Genomic DNA, 18,700 nt, shown 5'->3' with positions numbered 1-18,700 from the left:
AGCCGCCGGAGAAATCTGCTTAAAAGGAGGACCTTTCCCCCCAAGCCCCACTACAAGTAACGTTTGCTCTTGGTAAACTCCTGCGCAGTCGCAGTCATGATTGAACTGCTTGTTTATATTTAATTAGCACCGTCGGTCATGTGATTACTACAGAATCACTTTTGTTTGCTATTTGTTGCAGTAACTGGAACAACATGGACTGTTCCAGTAATTGGACTGTCCAGGCTCTCCCTTTTCTGGCTTTTCTGGGGCAGCCTGCTTCCTGTCGCCCTGCGGGGCCGGCCTCCCAGGGTGCCTGCTGCTGCCCTTCTGTGCTCTGGGCGTGGTGGGATCCTTTGCTTGTTCTTCCTTCTGGGGTGAACGAGCGCCACCTTCTTCTCTAGCTTCTCGGCTAATTCTCATTCTGCGTTTGACAGCCTCTCCGACGGCTGCTCCTGGCTGCGGTGGGGGCAGGTAGTTTGGGCCTGTGTGTAACAGCTGAGCGGGAGGCAGATGAATCTGTGCACACCCTGGATCTATCCGGAGGGGCGCGCATGTGTGCGATACTACTCTCCTTGCTTCTCTTTCCCCGTGTTCTGCTGAAAGCTGCAAAGAGCTCTTTCTAATCTGCTAGAGAAAACTCTGAGAAAAGTAACCTTGACTTTACTACTGACAGAAACTTGATGACTCACTTATTCTTAACACATTTGTATTTTATGCTTTCAAAGTGATTTCACACACGGTATTTCATCTCCGTTGAACTCATTCCATCATTTGTGAAATATGGTGGATGATTTGTTTTGTCTAATTTGTAGAAATGCCATGGGAAGAAAATGAAATAACCATGAGAGCACGTGCCACAGTGAAAGGACAGGCGCTCTGAGGTAGCGTGCTGTGATAAACAGCAGCACGATATTGAGAGTGGGGGGTGAAGACTGGAATTCCATCTGTTCGTCAGAGCTAGAGGGTTTTAGGCGAGTTTAACTTTAAGCTTCTTGCCTCGCTTATGAAATGTAAACCTGATTTACACCGGGGAGCCAGGAATACATGCGGAACGCTGTGGAGAGCGGCGAAGATGGCTCGTCCGCTGGCTGAGAGGGAGAAAGGCCTGTCCTGACACACGCTGCCCACGGCTGTGAGTTGTCATCGCTTCTTGCGCGCTGGCCGTGGGCGTGGTCCTGGCCTCCAGGACTGCCAGTTCATGGGGCTCTTCCAACCCACCTCATGCTCTTTGTTTCTTGTGATTCTCAGTGGAATTGATGGGATGTTGACTTAGACCCGCAAATAGTAGCGCCCGGTGAGCTACCTTAAGATTGATGGGTGGTTCAGTTTGCCATCTTCAGCCAAACATCAAGCTGGGGGCAGTTTCCACATCAGTGTGTCTCTGGTTTTCATGGGCTAGTGCTGCTGGTCGGCTCTGAGAGGAGGGTGTTCCTAGGGTTTTTTATGGACCCAGAGAGGTTCTCTTGGGTCTCATCAGATCAGAGAAGGAGTTTGTTGTAAGACATTCTTTTCTTTGTAGGAATTTCAGAGTATAGACCTGAGATGTTTTATTACATGCAGTGTTTGATAAAACCTCGATGGCTGGTGTTTCCTGTAACTTCTTGAATTTTAGTAACTTTTGGGTTCATTTCTGTAGCTCCTGTGATATACTCACTTTGCCTCCAGCGAGGTCATTTAATGCAGTGTCTAGAGTCGTTAATCTGAAGCTTCCCTTCGGTGTGACTGTTAGCACGTGTGCTCTCATTTTGGTGCGGTCTAAGCTGCTGGTCCGTAAATAGGAGTGTCAAAAATCATCTCGGAAATTTGTCAAAACTTTACTAAGGAAGATAACTCGCCACCCTCTCTTCCAAACACACTTACACCTTCTGTTTGTGTAGAATCTGGGGAATTTGTTGTTAACAAGTATCCTTTTGTGAAATCCTGGGGACCTTTGTCTAAGCAAGTCTGCCTTGGTGTGTGTGTGGGGGGGAGGAAATACACAGCAACCAGTAGATTTCCTATGTATTATGTTAGCATAATGCAGAAGATGAAATGGTTCAAGAGCCAGTGCATAGTAGCCCCAAAGTATAAAATTCTAAGAACTAACAGAAAAATTCAGGAACTAGATCAAGAAGATGTGGTCCATATACACCATGGAATATTACTCAGCAGTCAAAAAAGATAAACACATGCCATTTGCAGCAACATGGATGGCGCTGGAAGGGATCGTGCTCAGCGAAGTAAGCCAGAAAGAAAAAGAAAAATACCGGATGGTCTCACTCATAGCAGGGATCTAGAAAACCTAAATAAGGGACCAGGGAAAAGAATAACTATAAGAAAGAAAAAAATCAAAATCAACAAACTACTACGAACCAGACACACTCTTTGGGGGGTGGGGGGTGGGGAAAGCAGGGGTTGGGGTCAAAATAAGGGGGTTGTAATTGTATGGGGAATATAAAAAAAATTTAAATAAAATAAAAAAGATAAATCTTTAAAATATATATATTTAATAATTTACATTGTAAAACGTAAATTTTAAAAGTTTTCCAGTCCAGGGATATATTATACCCCTCCATTATTTGTTAATATTTTTCTCAGAATAACTTTTTATATTCCCCTTCTTATGGATCTTATTCATTTCTTTGTTATTCATTTTTGCTTTGTTCTTTTTTGTTTTGTTTCATATTTGCAACTTTCCTGGATAGTATTTTCTCCACCAATCTCTATGCATATTGAGAAAAAGTAGCAAATATATTTATTTTTGCTTAAAAAAAAATTCAGGAACTATATAAAGATTGCTATTGGCTTTCCTAAAAGAGATAGATGACTAATTCCTTCCTATAGGAAAAGCTTTTTAGCCTAAAGTTGAATTTTTCTCTAACATAACTCATAATTTTAAATTGTAGTAGGGTTATTTTTGAACTTGTTCATCTTGCAAGAATAAGCGTTCCAAAGAAAATCAGAAACCATCAGCAATATGGTGAGAGCTGGTGTACATGACAGTGAATAGCAGTTGATATTCTAGAAGGTATGGAATGAAATTAGTAAAGAGAAAGAGACTTGGGCCTCCCTGGTGGCACAGGCAATTGAGCGCTGCACTGTGAAGTTGTTTGCGCCTCCGCAGCGCAGGTTCGATCCCGACCAGCTGGTGAGAATCCCACATGGCACGGCAGACCTCTCCTGTTGCGCCCACTGCTCCCCTCAGCAGTGTATTTCAGTATTTCAGTCTGCCTGTTCTGTTCCCCACTCTGTCTCTGGTGAATCCTCTCACCCTCCTGCACATCTGGTCTGTACCCTGGTTCTTGTATAAATAAATCTTTTTAAAAGAGAGAGACAGACTCTATGTATCTGTGTTGGGGAACTTAGGATGAAGGCAACATTTTGTAGTAGCAGGAAAATGAGGGATCTTTGAACCAGCCAGCCAGGGGGAGAGTGCTGTCTGCCTCATACTGCAAACAAACTTAAATGTCAGATTAATTTACTACTGGAACAAAACTGAAATTATTGCTATCAAAAGAACGCTTAATCTTAGACCGAGGGGGAAGGCTAACAATATAAAGAATAAACTTGTTTTGACTGGAATATAGTTCTGTATGTCAAAATCCATAAACTCAAAAGAAATTCAACTTGGAGAAAGTGTTGACAGACATATAGCAAAGGTCTTTATCCATCGTTAAGAAGACCATGATCCTAGTAGGACGAAGGCGAAGACCAAGAAGTAGGTAGTTCAGAAGACAAGAAATATGATGGGGCTTATAAACATAAGCGCTAACACCTATATCATATTTCCTGTGGAAAAATGTGGAATGAGAAAAAAGTTAGATACCGATGTGGTTAAGAATCTTGAGATGAAATATTATCCTGATGGACTCTAAATGCAATGCAGTCACAGAGTCTGTAATGTGTAGAAAGGCAGAAGATGATCTCTCTCTCTCTCTCTCTCTCTCTCTCTCTCTCTCTCTCACACACACACACACGCACACACACACTCTCTTGGTCGTCATGAATTCTGGAACCCCTCTTGACTGTGATAGTTTCTTTTCTTTTTTTACTTAGAAATTCTCCAGAGTTCCAGAAGCTTCTGGGCATTGCCATGGAACTCTTCCTGCTGTGCAGCGACGATGCGGAGTCGGACGTCAGGATGGTGGCTGACGAGTGCCTCAACAGAGTCATCAAGGCAAGGCCTGTGGGCTGTGGGCACAGGCCACGACGGGCTTCCCCTTGCGTCAGGGCAATGTCGCGGGGACGTCTGCATGGCTCTCGCTTATGGCGTGTGGTTTGGGGTGCTCTGGTGTCGCCAGCGTGCTCGTACATAAGCTGTGCGGAGGAGCTGTTTGCCCCGTGCCCGCCCAGTGCAGCTCGGGCATGGGCCATGGCAGCGGCCAGTGGTGCTCGTGGGCACTGTCTGTGCAGACGCCAACATTCGTTCTGGCGTGGAAACCAGAGAGACGCGGTGTCCTGAGAGCGGGCTGTGGGGGTGTGAGTGGATTGTCTTGGGTGTCTCCTTCCCCGTCACTCCTAAGACCTGGTCAAGTCGTCGTCTTTGCAGGTGGAGATGTGACTTCTGCAGTGAGTGGGTTAGCTGGGCTCGTGTGATGTGACTGGGGAGAAGGGGGATCCCCGAAAAGGATGATGAAGCCAGAGGCCACTGGGATGATGGTGCAGGGAGGAGTGCGAAGGGGGAGCCTTTCTTCTGCTCGTGTCTCCTCCTGTTGCCGCTGCAGAGTTGGTGCCCACTGCCGCCAAGGCTTTAACCTCCTCTCTCCGGCCACCATTGAAGAGAGACCCTCCTAGTGTGCTGGGGGACTCACCTGCCCCACTGCATGAGTCCCCAGCCCACCCTCCTCCTTCTATAGCCGGGTGACTGGCCTTGGAGTGGGTATGCAGGCTTTGATCTCCTTCTCACTGCAGCTGACGCTGTGGAGGAGTGTCTGATACAGTCTCCATGCTCTCACACGGCTGTCCCATGGTAGCGGTTGAGGTGACAGTCTCCCACGTCCCCTCTCTGCACGGTCCGTGTTTTTTGGACCTTTCCAGTTTTCTCTCCTCCAGCGTCTGAGGAGAGTCCCACCTCTGATTCTGGGTAAGAGGCTCCATGTCTTCATTTTCCTTGAAGACTCTTAGTGCTGCTTTTTTGGCCAGGTGAACCGAGAGCGCCAACTTGCCGCAGGTGAGGGGGATTATTTCCCTTTTCAGTAGGGTCTTGAAAAAGAAAAACACTGTCTTCCGGAGTCTTCCCAGGTCTTTCTGTGGAGACCGCCCTTCCTGTGGCCTCTGCGGGCCCAGCTTCCTGCAGGAGGAGTGTCAGCCTTTAGCCCCGCGTTGAGGAGATTGCGTCCATCGCCAGGCAGGGAGAGATGCGGAGACGTGGGGTGGATCTCTTTCTGCCCCTGCCAGCTCAAGGACCTTGGGAAATGTCATCCCATGAGTGCGTCCTTAACCGCAAGAGGCCACCAGACGAGGGTCAAAGATGGTAATGCAGGTGACCTGCACGGCGGCCTCCTGCCTCCACTGGGCCTCTGAGTGGTGAGGGTATTCTTGTTAATAAGGTTCTTTACATCTTACTGAGAGATTGGGGGGCCCGCAAGAGCCTCAGCTGCTCTGTGTGCTGCCCTGTGGATCCTGGTACCCTGTTCCCAGGACACTAACTTCACAAGCTCAGACTCCTTCTGTTGGAGTGGCCTATGAGGGGGACCCTCTTTGTCTCTAGGAGGTTGTCTAGTCTGCTGCTTTGCATGCCTCTGCTTGCCTCCTGCCTCAGAGATAGTGGCCGGTGGCTATTTACCTTGTTCTCCACACGAGGTGGCCCGTGGTGACACTCCGGTGTGTGGGACCACGGCACACTGGCAGGTGGCCTTTTTTTTTTGTTTTTAAGATTTATTTTTATTTTTATTTATTTATTTATACAAGCACTGGGTAAAGTCAGAAGCGCGGGAGGGCGAGAGAATTCACCAGAGCCGGAGCGGGGAGCAGAGCAGGCAGAAGGACCGAAGGACACTGCTGAGGGGAGCAGCGGGCGGCAGGAGAGGTCTGCGCGCCATGCGGGACCCTCCTCCGGTGGCCGGGGAGCAGCCGGGGATTGAACCGGCGCTGCAGAGGCTGCGGGCAGCTTCGCAACCCAGCGCTCAACCGCTGCGCAGGTGGCCTATTTTTAGTTAAATTTCTCTTGAGGCCTGAATATCCTTGTTTGCTTTATTATTCCCACTGCAGGACCAGGTTGGCTTTTTCTGACAAAATTCTGACTTTTGATCCTTAGGATCAGTTTACCTGATGAGGCCGTTACAGGCTGCTTTGTCCTGGCAGGAGGGAAGTGGAGGAGGCCGGCAGAACAGTGTGACCAGCGCGGTGGAGGTGCTAATCACGTCACGCCTTGCCCTGTACTGCACTTCATCGTGTCTTCGCCAGGATCTGTTCCAGGCCTGCTGGCCGGGTTGATGGTGTACGGGGGCCTGGGGCCAAGGGCTGTGGTACTAGGTCCTGGCCTCTCATCCTGGTCATTGCCTGACCGTTCCCCGTTCCCTCTTTTTCTAATCTGCCAGGGCAGATCCCAGTTTCTCATGCCCTGAATCTCAGAGGTGGTCAGTCTCTTTCAGCCTTTCTTTCTGCTGAAAGTTGCGCCTCCTGGGACTTGACTGCAACCAGAAGCCTGCTTCCTTGAATGCTTTCTGCTTCATCCGGGAGCTGGGAGTGGGTGTTTGGCCAGGTCTGCTCTCCCTGTGGCAGAGGATGCATTGGCTGGGTAACTGGATGAGTTGGGCAGAATGCAGGGGTGGCCACTCGGGAGTCGGCTGCGTATGTCCCTGCTGTCTGTCCGCTGATGAACACTGCTGCTGACTGGTGTCGGGGCCCAGACTCTGCACTGCAAGGCCACGCAGCACAGTTAGCTTTTTTTTTTTTTTTTTTTTTTTTCAAAGATTTATTTATTTATTTATACAAGCCCTGGGTACAGTCAGAAGTGTGGGAGGGTGAGAGAATTCACCGGAGCCAGAGCGGGGAGCAGAGCAGGCAGACTGATGAAGTACGCTGCTGAGGGGAGCAGCGGGCAGCAGGAGAGGTCTGCGCGCCATGTGGGACCCTCCCCTGGTGGCCGGGGATCGAACTGGCGCTGCAGAGGCTGCGGGCAGCTTCGCAACCCAGCGCTCAACCGCTTCGCCACTGGGGAGGCCCCACAGTTAGCTTTTTATTAGCATAGGAAAACACACCAGGATCTGATTCAGCCTGATTCAGCTCTTGCTTACAGGAGGTGACCCTTCCTGTGGGGCCACGTGCGTGTTACTTCAGGCATGGCTGTTGCTCTTGTCTTCAGAGCTTTGGCAGCTCACCACTAGTCGGCAGGCTAAAGTGATTTCCGTCTGGGGATGCTGAGAAGGCTTCCTGGAGGTGACAGTGAGCAGGTGAAGCCGGAGATGGGGACCTTCCTTGCCTCCCAGCATCCTGTCTGGAGGGTGTGCTGGGTTGCTTCTGTGGAGGGCCGTGGCTGAGGATGCTGCCAGAGAACAGAGGTGCTGAGGTAGTTCCCGGGGTTGCGCTTTATTTGGGCGAGAATGAGATGTGCGGGAGATGGACGCAGCCTGCCGACAGCTTTCATAGGGCAGCACCCGGGTGACCGCCTGCGGCCAGAGCTGAGGCTCCACGCAGTGGGCCAGGCAGGCCAAGGAAAGGAGCGAGTCTGAGGCTGGATGGCTCAGGGCCTGGGCCGTGAGGGGCCGCAGGGCTGAGTCTGACGACTGAAGAGCCTGTCAGTGCCGGGGTGGGAGCAGGCTCAGGAGGAGGGGAGACCCAGGAGGGTGTTAGGTGACCCAGGATTGTGAGAACTGACTCTCTGCTGTTATTGGGGGTTGGGGATTAGTTGTCTCTTGTTACAAAATGAGTTGATAATGGTTTATAAAACATTCATAAAGCTAAATCATGACATGGCTTCAGGTTTTATTTGAAAAGTAGTGTTTTAATATAAGTCCTCTTAGGTTTGCTTAATGAAGGATTTTTAGTCAAATTAAAGCAACAGAATTAGGATTTAAAAGTTTCTGAGGTATTATTCTTCAGACCCTCCTAAAATGTGACACTGCCCTCGCGGTTCAAGCTTGTCGACCAGGGTGTGAGCCCAGGGTTACTAACGCCAGCTCAGCCGTAGGCCTCAGGTGCCCTGTTAGCACACAGAGAAAGGCTTTTTGATGGCGTCTTAGTCACATTTTGCCTCTGTCCTTGGTTGACAAGCCACTGGCAATACTATTTTGGAAGCCAGGGTTCCCACAAGCATGAACGGGGCCCAGAGATCTTTCCTCTCTTCCTTCCACCTTGAGGAGCCGCCTCCTGTGTGGACTTGGGGCCATTGGCTCCTGCCTGCCATTTTTCTGGGATGAGGTTTGCCCCATGGCCGCTAGTTTTGATTCAGGCTGGACGAGCTGGGAGGCAGTGAGGAATGTGAGGCTCCTGCTGGGGCTTCCCAGGGTCACTGGAACCCTGGGCTTGGGGGCGCCCATGCAGCCCAGAAAGAGTAGATTCTTAGGAAGGGTGTGGGCTCTGTGCCACCAGCTGCTCTGACCTCCCAGAGCTCTGCCGCCCCTCTGGCTCTGGTGGCAGTAGCGGCAGGAAGGTCTAGAGCAGGATCTCTATGACCTGAGCAGATGGTGTAAAGGAGGAATCCTGGAGCCCTCGGGGGCTTTTCAGGCTTTTATTGGGATTACCAGGTACACGGCAGGCAGCAGTGCCGGGGGGCCAGGAGGCTGGCAGGCCTCCTAACCCCCAGTGAGTCTTCACTCTTCCTGGGCTCCCTGGTGTTCTCTCATAGCCTCTGCTTCTCTGCTGGTGCTCCTCTGGTCATCTTTCGCTCTGCTGGCGTCCCCGTGATGCCGCCCTTGTAAGCTCAGTCTAGTGAGCTTACTCCACACCTACTCCAGGTGCCCTCCATCAGGCGTGCATTCAGGACCGCAGGGTTCCATCATCAATCCCAATGGCGGGAGGACAGAAAAGCCTGACACTTTACTTACCCTACAGGGCTCACACGTATCACTGACGTTGCGGGCTCCAGCCAGTCTCACTTAATGAGGACTGCGGGGTCAAGGGTTGGTAGGACAGCTGTAGGATGGATCTGTGCCATCTACCGTTTTATTTTGATATTATGTAGAACTTGATTGTCATCACTTGCCTTTCCTCTCCCCACGAATGTATCCAGTTTTTTGGTAACTTCCTGCTTATGTATGCTTCTTTCTTCCTTAATAAATAGGGCCTAAGCCTAGTTGCTTTTTCACTTTGCCCCCAAGTTGAAATTTTAGTTGTCTTGTAGCTTTCTTGAGAACTGCTGATACCTGTCTTCCTCGAACAGACCTCATGTGTTTTGTTGTAGGCTTTGATGGATTCCAACCTTCCCAGGCTACAGTTAGAACTCTATAAGGAAATTAAAAAGGTAGGCCTTTCATTTACATGGTTGGAAAAATGGCAGTGTTTCACTATCTTGACCAGTATTTCTGAAATTTTATCATTCAGTAAGTAAAAATGTTAAAAGGATATGCTGTTTGATAAAGTAGACTTTATCTCTTGAAGTGGTTACGCTTCATTATTTATTAGATGGGAATTTATTTTTTATATCTATAATTGAAGCCCACTAGACATTAATATTTATAAAGTAGTTATACATTTCCGTGGCCTTTTCTGTAAACTTGGAAATTAATGGTAAAAAAAATGCTTTTGTTTATGTGAAGTTCTCTTGGTGTTAAGTGTAACACCTGCTGGCTCATTTCACCCATGCAGAACGGCGCGTTTCGGAGCCTGCGCGCTGCCCTCTGGAGGTTTGCTGAGCTGGCTCACCTGGTTCGGCCACAGAAGTGCAGGTGAGTTGTGCTTGGTTTTGTTTTGTCTCCTGTGGATCCTCCACATCTCTGTTCAGATGTCCCGTCCCCAGAGGTCTTCCCTGTTCCCTCTGCCCCTCAGAATTGCAGTTGACATGGTTTAGTTTATCTTTCTTCTGTAGCACTTGCAACTCTCAGGAATAATCTCTCACACTTTATCAGTGTGCTTGTTTATTTTCCATAATCACCCCCCCAAGAGACTTCCAAGATGCACACCCCAGGTCAGCAGGGGCCTTGCTCCTGCTCTCTGCTGCTGCCCAGCACTGCTGAGTGTCCACACATGGTAGTTGCTGAAGAGATCCTTGTCAAGTGGCTGAAGGCCAAGTCCAACCTCGTTGGCGTGCTCTCAGGGTTACTGAAAACTGTGCATTTGTCTAGTCTGCGGGTTAAGAATGGGAATGTTCAGTGACGAAGAAGTGTGAGAAGTCGAAACAGTTCTGACTTAATGGATTGAGAAGTGAAAGTGGAACCAGGGCTCCCGTCAACCTTCCTTCTATCCTTCCTGGAAAAAACCAGGTTGATGTCCCAGGGACACTTACGTCTCTCCACAGGAACTGGATGAGTAGCCGAAACCCTCACTATTCGTGTGAGACAGGGATATATTCCTGTGAGTTGGAGTTTACTAAGAATCTTACATAGCCGCAGAGATACAGTCAGTAAGGAAGTGGAGGGATAGTTGACAGATAGCATCATTAGTTTCGTATATACAATGTAATGATTTGATATTTGTGTATTTTGTGAAATAATCAAAATAAGTCCAGTTAAGTTCCAAGAAATTTATTTTTATTTATTTATTTATTTATTAAGATTATTTATTTATGCAAGCACTGGGTACAGTCAGAAGCGCGGGAGGGTGAGAGAATTCACCAGAGCCAGAGCGGGGAGCAGAGCAGGCAGAAGGACCGAAGTACACTGCTGAGGGGAGCAGCGGGCGGCAGGAGAGGTCTGCGCGCCAAGTGGGACCCTCCTCCGGTGGCCGGGGAGCAGCCGGGGATTGAACCGGCACTGCAGAGGCCGCGGGCAGCTTTGCAACCCAGCGCTCAACCGCTGCGCCACCGGGGAGGCCCTCCAAGAAATTTCTTGATACGTAGTCTCTTTTATTCTCCTTTTTTCGAACAATTTTTTATAGTTCTGAAGCAATACATCCTCCTGAGCTCTTCACAGAGCCAAAGTCGCCTAAAAATAGGAGCAGGCCATTTCATTCCCTTGGGGTCTTCACTCGTCTCCTGGAGCCATTCAGACAAGCCGGGGCTCCTTCCTAGCCCCGCCGGCTCCTCAGACACTCTCCATGGATTCGATGGCCTGTTTTATTTTTCTCCTCATGGGGGTATCTGTTTCTTGTTGGAAAGTCTCCCCACAGTCATAGGTGTTGACCGGCTCGTGCCCATCTCTGCCCACAGAGGGCGCCTCCACACTTAGCTCATGTGTTCTGGTTGTGCCTGATGCTTCTCTCGTCTTCGGCATCTTGTCTGTAAGACGTAACAGCGCAAACACTGAAAAATTTTTCTTGGTAGTGTTTCTTTTTCAAGAAAACTTTAGGGCCTCCCTGGTGGCGTAAGTGGTTGAGTGCAGCTCTATGAACCTGTCTGCAGCCTCTGCACTGCTGCTTCGATCCCCTCGGTCGGGAAGCAACTCACATGGCACAACAGACCTCTCCTGTCGCACCCGCTGCTCCCCTCAGCAGTGTTTCAGTCAGTCTGCCTGTTCTGTTCCCCGCTCTGGCTCTGGTGAGTTCTCTCACGCTCCTGCACATCTGGCCTGTACCCCGGTTCTTCTATAAATAAAATAAATCTTAAAAAAAGAAAACTTCATTCTTAAAACTTTTCTTTTAAATGGCATTATATTTATTTATTTATTTTTATTTATACAAGAGCCAGGGTGTGGGGCTGGATACACGGGAGGGTGAGAGGATTCACCAGAGACAGTGGGGAACGGAACAGGCAGACTGATGAAATACACTGCTGAGGGGAGCAGCGGGGAGACAGGAGAGGTCTGCCGCGCCATGTGGGATTCTCGCCGGCCAGCTGGGATCGAACCCACGCTGCCGAGGCTGGGGACAGCTTCACAGTGCAGCACTCAACCACCTGGGCCACCAGGAAGGCCTGGCATTATATTTATTTTTAATTTACAGTATATTTTATTTATTTTTTAAAGATTTATTTATTTATACAAGCACTGGGTACAGTCAGAAGCACGGGAGGGTGAGAGAATTCACCAGAGCCAGAGCAGGGAACAGAACAGGCAGACTGTTCTGTTAAATGCATTGCTGAGGGGAGCAGCGGGCGCGGCAGGAGAGGTCTGTGCGCCATGTGGGACCCTCGCCGGCGGCCGGGGATCCAACCGGCGCTGCAGAGGCTGCGGGCAGCTTCGCAGCCTAGCGCTCGACCGCTACACCACCAGGGGAGGCCCTACAGTATATTTTAATAACTTACACATTTTCCTGCACATAATTTTAAGCCCGGCTTTTCGGAGTCCTCTGTGGTTATAAGAGAAATGAAGGAAGAGTGTCTCCCAACATTTGAATGCCACCTGCATTTCACCTCCTGTTCTGTTAGCGTAGGCTGGTTGACTTTCTGTTCATGAGTGAGTTGCAGATAAAAAGTGACTTTCCCCAGCAGGCACTAAAGTAATTGCTTATGTTGTTCATGAAAGTACACCTGGAGATAATTCCATCTGTTCACCCACACAGGCCTTACTTGGTAAACCTTTTACCTTGTCTGACACGAACGAGCAAGAGACCTGAGGAATCTGTTCAGGAGACCTTGGCTGCAGCTATACCCAAAATTATGGCTGCTTTTGGCAATTTTGCAAACGACAATGAAATTAAGGTATGGTCTTCTCAAGTCACAGACTTGTTGACTGAGTCTCGGGGCCAAGTTTGAGCAGGCTGCCTTTCCATTGTTCACTTTCTCCTGGTAGCTAAACAGCATGACCTGTCAGTGCTAGGTGGCCGGTATCACGCAGCTTGTGTCATGCATGCATTGCGAAGTGGTCATCATGAAAATCTAGTTACATCACCTGACGTTGTGGCAGAACACTTTACTCTTGTGATGAGGGCCTTGAGGGTACTTCTGAGTTATGTTTGCTTCGCAATCTAGATTAAAATCTTGAGTTATTTTGAGTCACCCTTCTGCTTTCCTACTGTGTGGTGAAGAGTTGACTAGGAGGTGGTTCTAGATGCAGGTTCAGAGGCTTCTTTCCAGGGCATGACCTTGTCTTCCTGAGATAGCTGAGGAAACACCGCGGCAGTGGGAGACAGTCACTTGGGGTGCTCTGCACGCCCGCCTGCAGGCGGCAGGGCCCCTCAGGCTCTCAGATTCAGTTTATTGCTTATTATTGCTAATTGCTCAAGTTCAGCGCGGGCTGGCTCTTCATCTTGATGCTCAGCTTCCACTGTGCTTATAATTTGAGCTCACAGCAGAGTCGTGTCTGAGTATGTCTTCACTCAGAGTAGTTTTTAAGATGCCGACATCTCCACTTGGAGCAAGGAAGATTTATCAGAGAGAAGTTGATTGGGTTGCCCGGGTGGGGTTTCCGTGGGAGGAACTAGAAGCCACAGACCACAGGGGTCCCTGTGGCCCAAGGGTCTGAGTGGCATGTTCACTGAGACGCAGCCATCGCTGGCTCACCGTATGCTGGCCACTGTGTATGTATAGGTTAGAGTCTAGCCTGTGGATTTGCTGCCTGTTTGCCTGGGGTCACAATCCGGGCGAGGGCCCGACAGTGCCCGACGTGTTCAGTGATGCACAGAGCACGCTGCATGGCGCCCCGCGCCTGGTCGCTGCTCCAATGTGAGTTAGTACAGTGGGAGTGGGCTTCCCAAGTGACGGCCACCACATGGTCACTCCTTTTCATTCTTTGGAGATTGCAAGAATTTGAAGTATGTTAAATTTTACAAAAATGTCTTGATGAGCTTCATAATCCCCTTGTGCGGGGATTTCTGCTTCCATAGGTTCTGTTGAAGGCGTTCATAGCAAATCTGAAGTCAAGCTCCCCTACCATTCGGCGGACAGCAGCCAGTTCAGCAGTCAGCATCTGTCAGCACTCGAGAAGGACGCAGTATTTTTATAGCTGGCTGTTAAACGTGCTTCTAGGTAAGGAGCAAGCGCATTTGTGCTGGAGTCTCCAGCATTTACTCCAGGCAGGTCTTTGAAATGCTCTGAAATCAGGCGGTGCCTCACCTTCAACCAGGCCCATGGCACTGACTGACTGGTCTGCCTGAACTGGGTTGGGTGGCCGTGAGCCCATGTGGGGTCTGTGTGAGGAGCAGGGATCAGCCCCTCCTCTCTGCAGAAAGGTTTACGTAGCCCCGCCCTGCCTCGTGGGCCCTGTCGCTGTCATGTAGCGCCGCTGCCCGCGGATGCAGGTGGCCTCAGGTCCCTGCAGGTGCAGCTCTGTCCGGCTGCATGTGGGGGTGTGAGCAGCTCGGGGGGTTGAGATGTGAAGGAACCCCCTGACGTTCCCGAGCAGCAGATCACTGCCATGGACCCAGAAGCCAAACATTTAAAGCGTGCTTCACAGATGTCGGTGCTGTCTTCTCCCCCATTGCCAGCCTCGTCGGAGGGTCCTTCCATGGCACTCTGCTTTTAAGCAGTGAGGCCGAGACTCTTCAAGCTGCAGCGCAGATGTGAGGAGGTCTCGTTGCTTCCCTTACAGGTCTGCTAGTTCCCGTTGAGGACGAACACTCCACTCTGCTGATTCTCGGGGTGCTCCTCACATTGAGGTATTTGGTGCCCTTGCTCCAGCAGCAGGTCAAGGACACGAGCCTGAAGGGCAGCTTTGGGGTGACACGGAAAGAAATGGAAGTCTCCCCCTCGACAGAGCACCTTGTCCAGGTAGGACCGTGGGCACACTCGAGCGCCTGTACCTAATTGACTGCATTCAGATCAGGTGGTTTGGAAGAAAAGTGGCAGCACAGTGGGTTAAAGATGTGGACTCTGCTGCGCACGTGAGTGAGCGGTACCTCTTGAGAACATTTGCCAGAGCGTGAGATGACCGTGCTGACTGTTCATTTAAAAAACGGTTCAGTTCATTTATCTCCCATGAAATGTAAGATCTAGTTGTGATGAATATTTAGCAATTTAATGTATCTTGATTTTAGAAGCATTAGAGGCTACAGCATTTTAAATCGCTTAATAATAAAAGCAGGCCCAGGGAAGGAGCAGTGACAGCGTCGCTGCCTTTGGAAACAACGGCAGCCACACGCTCGGGGAATTCGTTTCACTCTTCAGATTGTCTTAACATTGAAAAATACTCTGGATTTCTTTCACTTAGCAAAAATAGGCACTGATGTAGGTCTTTAGTAAAAACAAAATGGTGTTTAAAAAAAAAAGGACTGTGGGCTCTGGCCTTGGGCTCTCTGTTCGGCCCTAGGTCATGGCCCTTAGCCACGTGACCTGCCACGTGGCGTTGGCCTCTGAGTGAAGGTCCGTCATGAGGCTGCTGCGAGCATCACACAGGCCCCAGGCCCTTGTTTCCAGTGGGCGCCTTCTTTCAAAAACCAGAGCTCGTGACGTGTGTTTATCTGTTCAGTGACCGCTCTGCGGGCCCCACGCTATCTGGACCCAGGACAGCTGGGGGCGCCGCACAGCACTGTGCCGCCTTCCCTGCCCTGTGGAGCCCAGTGTGGGCAGGAGTCCCACAGCCGGGGATGGGATGAGGTGGGGGGGGGGGGACCAGCGATAACGCTGATATTTTGGGACCAAGGTGGCTTCAGCTGTCGCCCGTGAGTGTTTGTCAGCTGTGCGACTGCGCGGCCATTCCTTAAGCAGTTGGGTTCGGGAGCGGCAATTTACTCTGTGGCCTGTGCTGCACTCATGTGCTGGGTGTGCACTGGCCTGGCCCTCCTGTGAGGTAGACGGGCATGCACTCTTGGCCTGGGGGCGGTGCCTGACTCAAGTGTTTGCTTCTGGAATTTGGTCAACTGGATTTGTGGGTGGTGTCCTTTACTTAAATTTTGTCGGTACCGGGTCTAAGTGCGTTACAATGATTATTGCTAGAAATTACATGTGGAAGAGAACAGTGAAGATTTAAGTGTTGAGTTTGGCATTGTTTGTAAAGTGCTTAGAAGCCTTTCTGGCCCAGCGCGAGGCCCTGGAGGTGTGTGAATTCGCCAGCACGAGGCAACCCGGAGACAGCTCCCTGCTCACGCCTCCAGCGGTGGTGGCTCCCCAGCTGTGCGGCCTGCAGAAAAGCTGTTTCACGGCGTGGTAGTGGCTGGAGAGGGTGTAATGGTGGTGGGAGACACGTGTAGGAACAGTTTCTTCTTTACTTGTGTTTCTTTGCTTTTATATGGGGGAGGCTCGGGACGTACAGCGGTGGACAGACTAGCGGGGCGGAGCCTTTAGTGACCCCCCGGCTCGGGGCCACGCGTGCTCCGCTGTGGTGTCTGTTTTCATTTTAAATACGTGTATCCTAGGGTCTCAAAGGTAGCTGCTTGACTAAGCATATGAACATGTCATTGAAGTTTGAACATCATATAAGTCATGAGTAACCATGGTATCTGTATGCTCCAAATTGCGTGGGCGTAGTTATACTATAAAGTTATTTAATGTTTACTGGAATCTCAAATTTCACTGGGCATGGTGTGTTTTATCTGGCAACTCACTTAGAAGGAAAGGAGCAGGTCCATTTTGTCAATAGAATGTGGCCCAGCATCAGGGGGCACACGTGGCATTTAACATTGGGTGCATATCTGGGGCACTGCTCTCAGTGTCTTGCTTGCTAGATGGGTGTGGACAGCGGGCCCGTCTGCCTTCCTAGTCGCCAGCCTGGAGAAGCGGCGAGCCTCACGTTAGCGTGCCACTGCTTTGTGGACGTGCTGTCTCCCAGGAGTGTGTGTAACTGGAGATTTAGAAAGCAGTGTGGACGCTAATGATCTCTCCGGTGGACGTGGCGGAGAACTCACGGGGTATAAGTTAAGGCACAGGTTTTGCCAGCATGCGCTAGCAACAAGCGGAAGGAGCACAGGCATGTCTGAAAACCATGCCAGTAACAGCGTGTCTGTTTCTAGATTTACGAATTGACCCTGCACTACACTCAGCACCAGGACCACAACGTGGTGACCGGGGCCCTGGAGCTCTTACAGCAGCTTCTCCGCACACCTCCGCCCGAGCTCCTGCAGACCCTGACTGCGGCCGGCGGCATCGCGCAGCTCACGGCCGCCAAGGAGGAACCGAGGGCCCGGAGCCGCAGCGGGAGTATTGTGGAGCTCCTAGGTGAGTGGGTGCGGCCTCACCAGGGGGTGTGCCCGCACCGTGCAGAGCAGCTGCTGCTGCCCGCAGCAAAGGCTGGCACTGGGAGGTGAGGGGGTCAGCCATGACGACCCTGGCAGCCTGGCCCCAGCTTTCTGACGGCACCTTCCTCCTTGGCACGTCAGGGGTCATGGTGTGAAAACTTTGGGGGACTTTCCAGAATCCTGAGTCATGTTGCTGGAGATGGGCTCTTCAAGTCTCCGCCCTGACTTTAGCAACCCCTGGTGCCTACCTGTGGGCACCTCCTGCCGGCTGCTGCCATGCTCCCCTGCACTGTCAGGTTCAGGTCCTGATCCTGCCACGGGGCACTGCCTGACAGGGTGACCACAGATTTGCTTCCACCCTCAGTGGGCCCTGTCTGAGATGGAGTTGCCCTTTGGCATCCAGCAAGACGGGACCCCTGAAGCTCTGGAGGCAGGCCTGCATGAGGAGGCTTCTGTAGCTTTTCTGACCGCGGCCCCTGTGGTGTCGGGCCCATCGGTGCCTTGTGTGCACAGTCTCCTCTGCTCCACACTGGACAGGGTTCTCCTGGAAGTCTGATTGCTTCCTCGCTGGACACCAGTGATGGCATTCCCTGCACGTAATGGGTAGAGAACTTGTTTCTAGTGAAGTTGTATAGTTGAAAATTTACCTGTGATTACTAACCCAATAATCTGAGATTTCTCAAGTTTTCAATTTGGTTTTTTAAATGCAATTTAGTGTACTCTTCTGACATGTTCAGTCATGTTTTTAGAACTGTGTTTGCGTGTTGATGTGACTTCCGTGTCATGGAAATTAAAGTGTTGCAGTGTGGGGTTACGCGCCTCCTGTGGAGCTGTGTCCATGTAGTCTCCAGTTTTAAAGTTGAATCAAGCTTTTTAAAGCTTTTCAAATTCCTTCCAGATTTCAGCAGCTTGTTACCTTCTTTCACCTGTCATTTCTGTGATTCACAGCTGGAGGGGGTTCTTCCTGCAGCCCTGTCCTTTCAAGAAAACAAAAAGGTGATTATTTCAGAAATCAAAGTCTTACTGTTGAAAATCTTCCTGCTTTTTCTTTATTTCTGTAAAGCTGGTGACTGTGCCTGTACCTCCTCTCCATAGCGAGGTTGTGTGTGTGAGTATTGTTGGAATCTGATGACTAGGCCTGGATAGTTCTGTAGGATGCCTTTTGAAAGTTTGCTGTGTACCAGAACTGGTTTGTCATAAACTTTTAATGTTGTGTGAAGGGCCAGCTGGCACACGTTCCCCTCAGGAGCCTTGCTGGCTCTTGCTCCCCTCCAGCTCCGCCTGTGACGGGGGTGGGGTGGGGGGTGTGTGTGTGTGTACACACGTGTGTGTGTGTGTGTGTGTGTGTGCCACGAGTGTGCGGAGGGCGGGGGACGGGGGATACCCACCCAATACTAGGCTAATGATGTGGCCACGCCCTGAGGAAACTTTATTTATGAAACAGGTGATTTCTCTTCCTCATGAATTTTGTTTACTGTTAGGAATAATGTTTAATTCTTTTTTTAGTTTGGGCCTAGTTATCATTTTTCAGCCATATTTATGTTTAGCTTTGTGTGCACCAAAGTGTTCTGATAAAATTAATACAATGAAGTCAAAGTGTTTCCAATATAACCTGTAATGTATGGTAAGCGTTACCACTTTGCAGCACCAGTAACTT

General features: G+C 50.2%; 1 protein-coding gene across 1 annotated transcript in view; it reads left to right on the top strand.

The window, feature by feature from the left end:
* HTT (huntingtin) overlaps positions 1-18,700 on the top strand; it is a gene marked incomplete at its 3' end in the record, with an annotated part of 99,898 nt that overhangs the window by 11,885 nt on the left and 69,313 nt on the right. The window contains exons 3-10 of the mRNA XM_084233040.1: positions 4,018-4,138; positions 9,305-9,364; positions 9,709-9,788; positions 12,496-12,634; positions 13,759-13,900; positions 14,463-14,641; positions 16,819-17,023; positions 17,992-18,039. Coding sequence (XP_084089166.1) covers positions 4,018-4,138; positions 9,305-9,364; positions 9,709-9,788; positions 12,496-12,634; positions 13,759-13,900; positions 14,463-14,641; positions 16,819-17,023; positions 17,992-18,039 — 974 coding nt within the window. The remainder of the gene's footprint in view (positions 1-4,017; positions 4,139-9,304; positions 9,365-9,708; positions 9,789-12,495; positions 12,635-13,758; positions 13,901-14,462; positions 14,642-16,818; positions 17,024-17,991; positions 18,040-18,700) is intronic.

Source organism: Talpa europaea (assembly GCF_964194135.1).
Source record: "Talpa europaea genome assembly, chromosome: 5".
Taxonomy (NCBI): Eukaryota; Metazoa; Chordata; class Mammalia; order Eulipotyphla; family Talpidae; genus Talpa; species Talpa europaea.
This window is presented reverse-complemented; position numbering and strand designations above follow the sequence as displayed.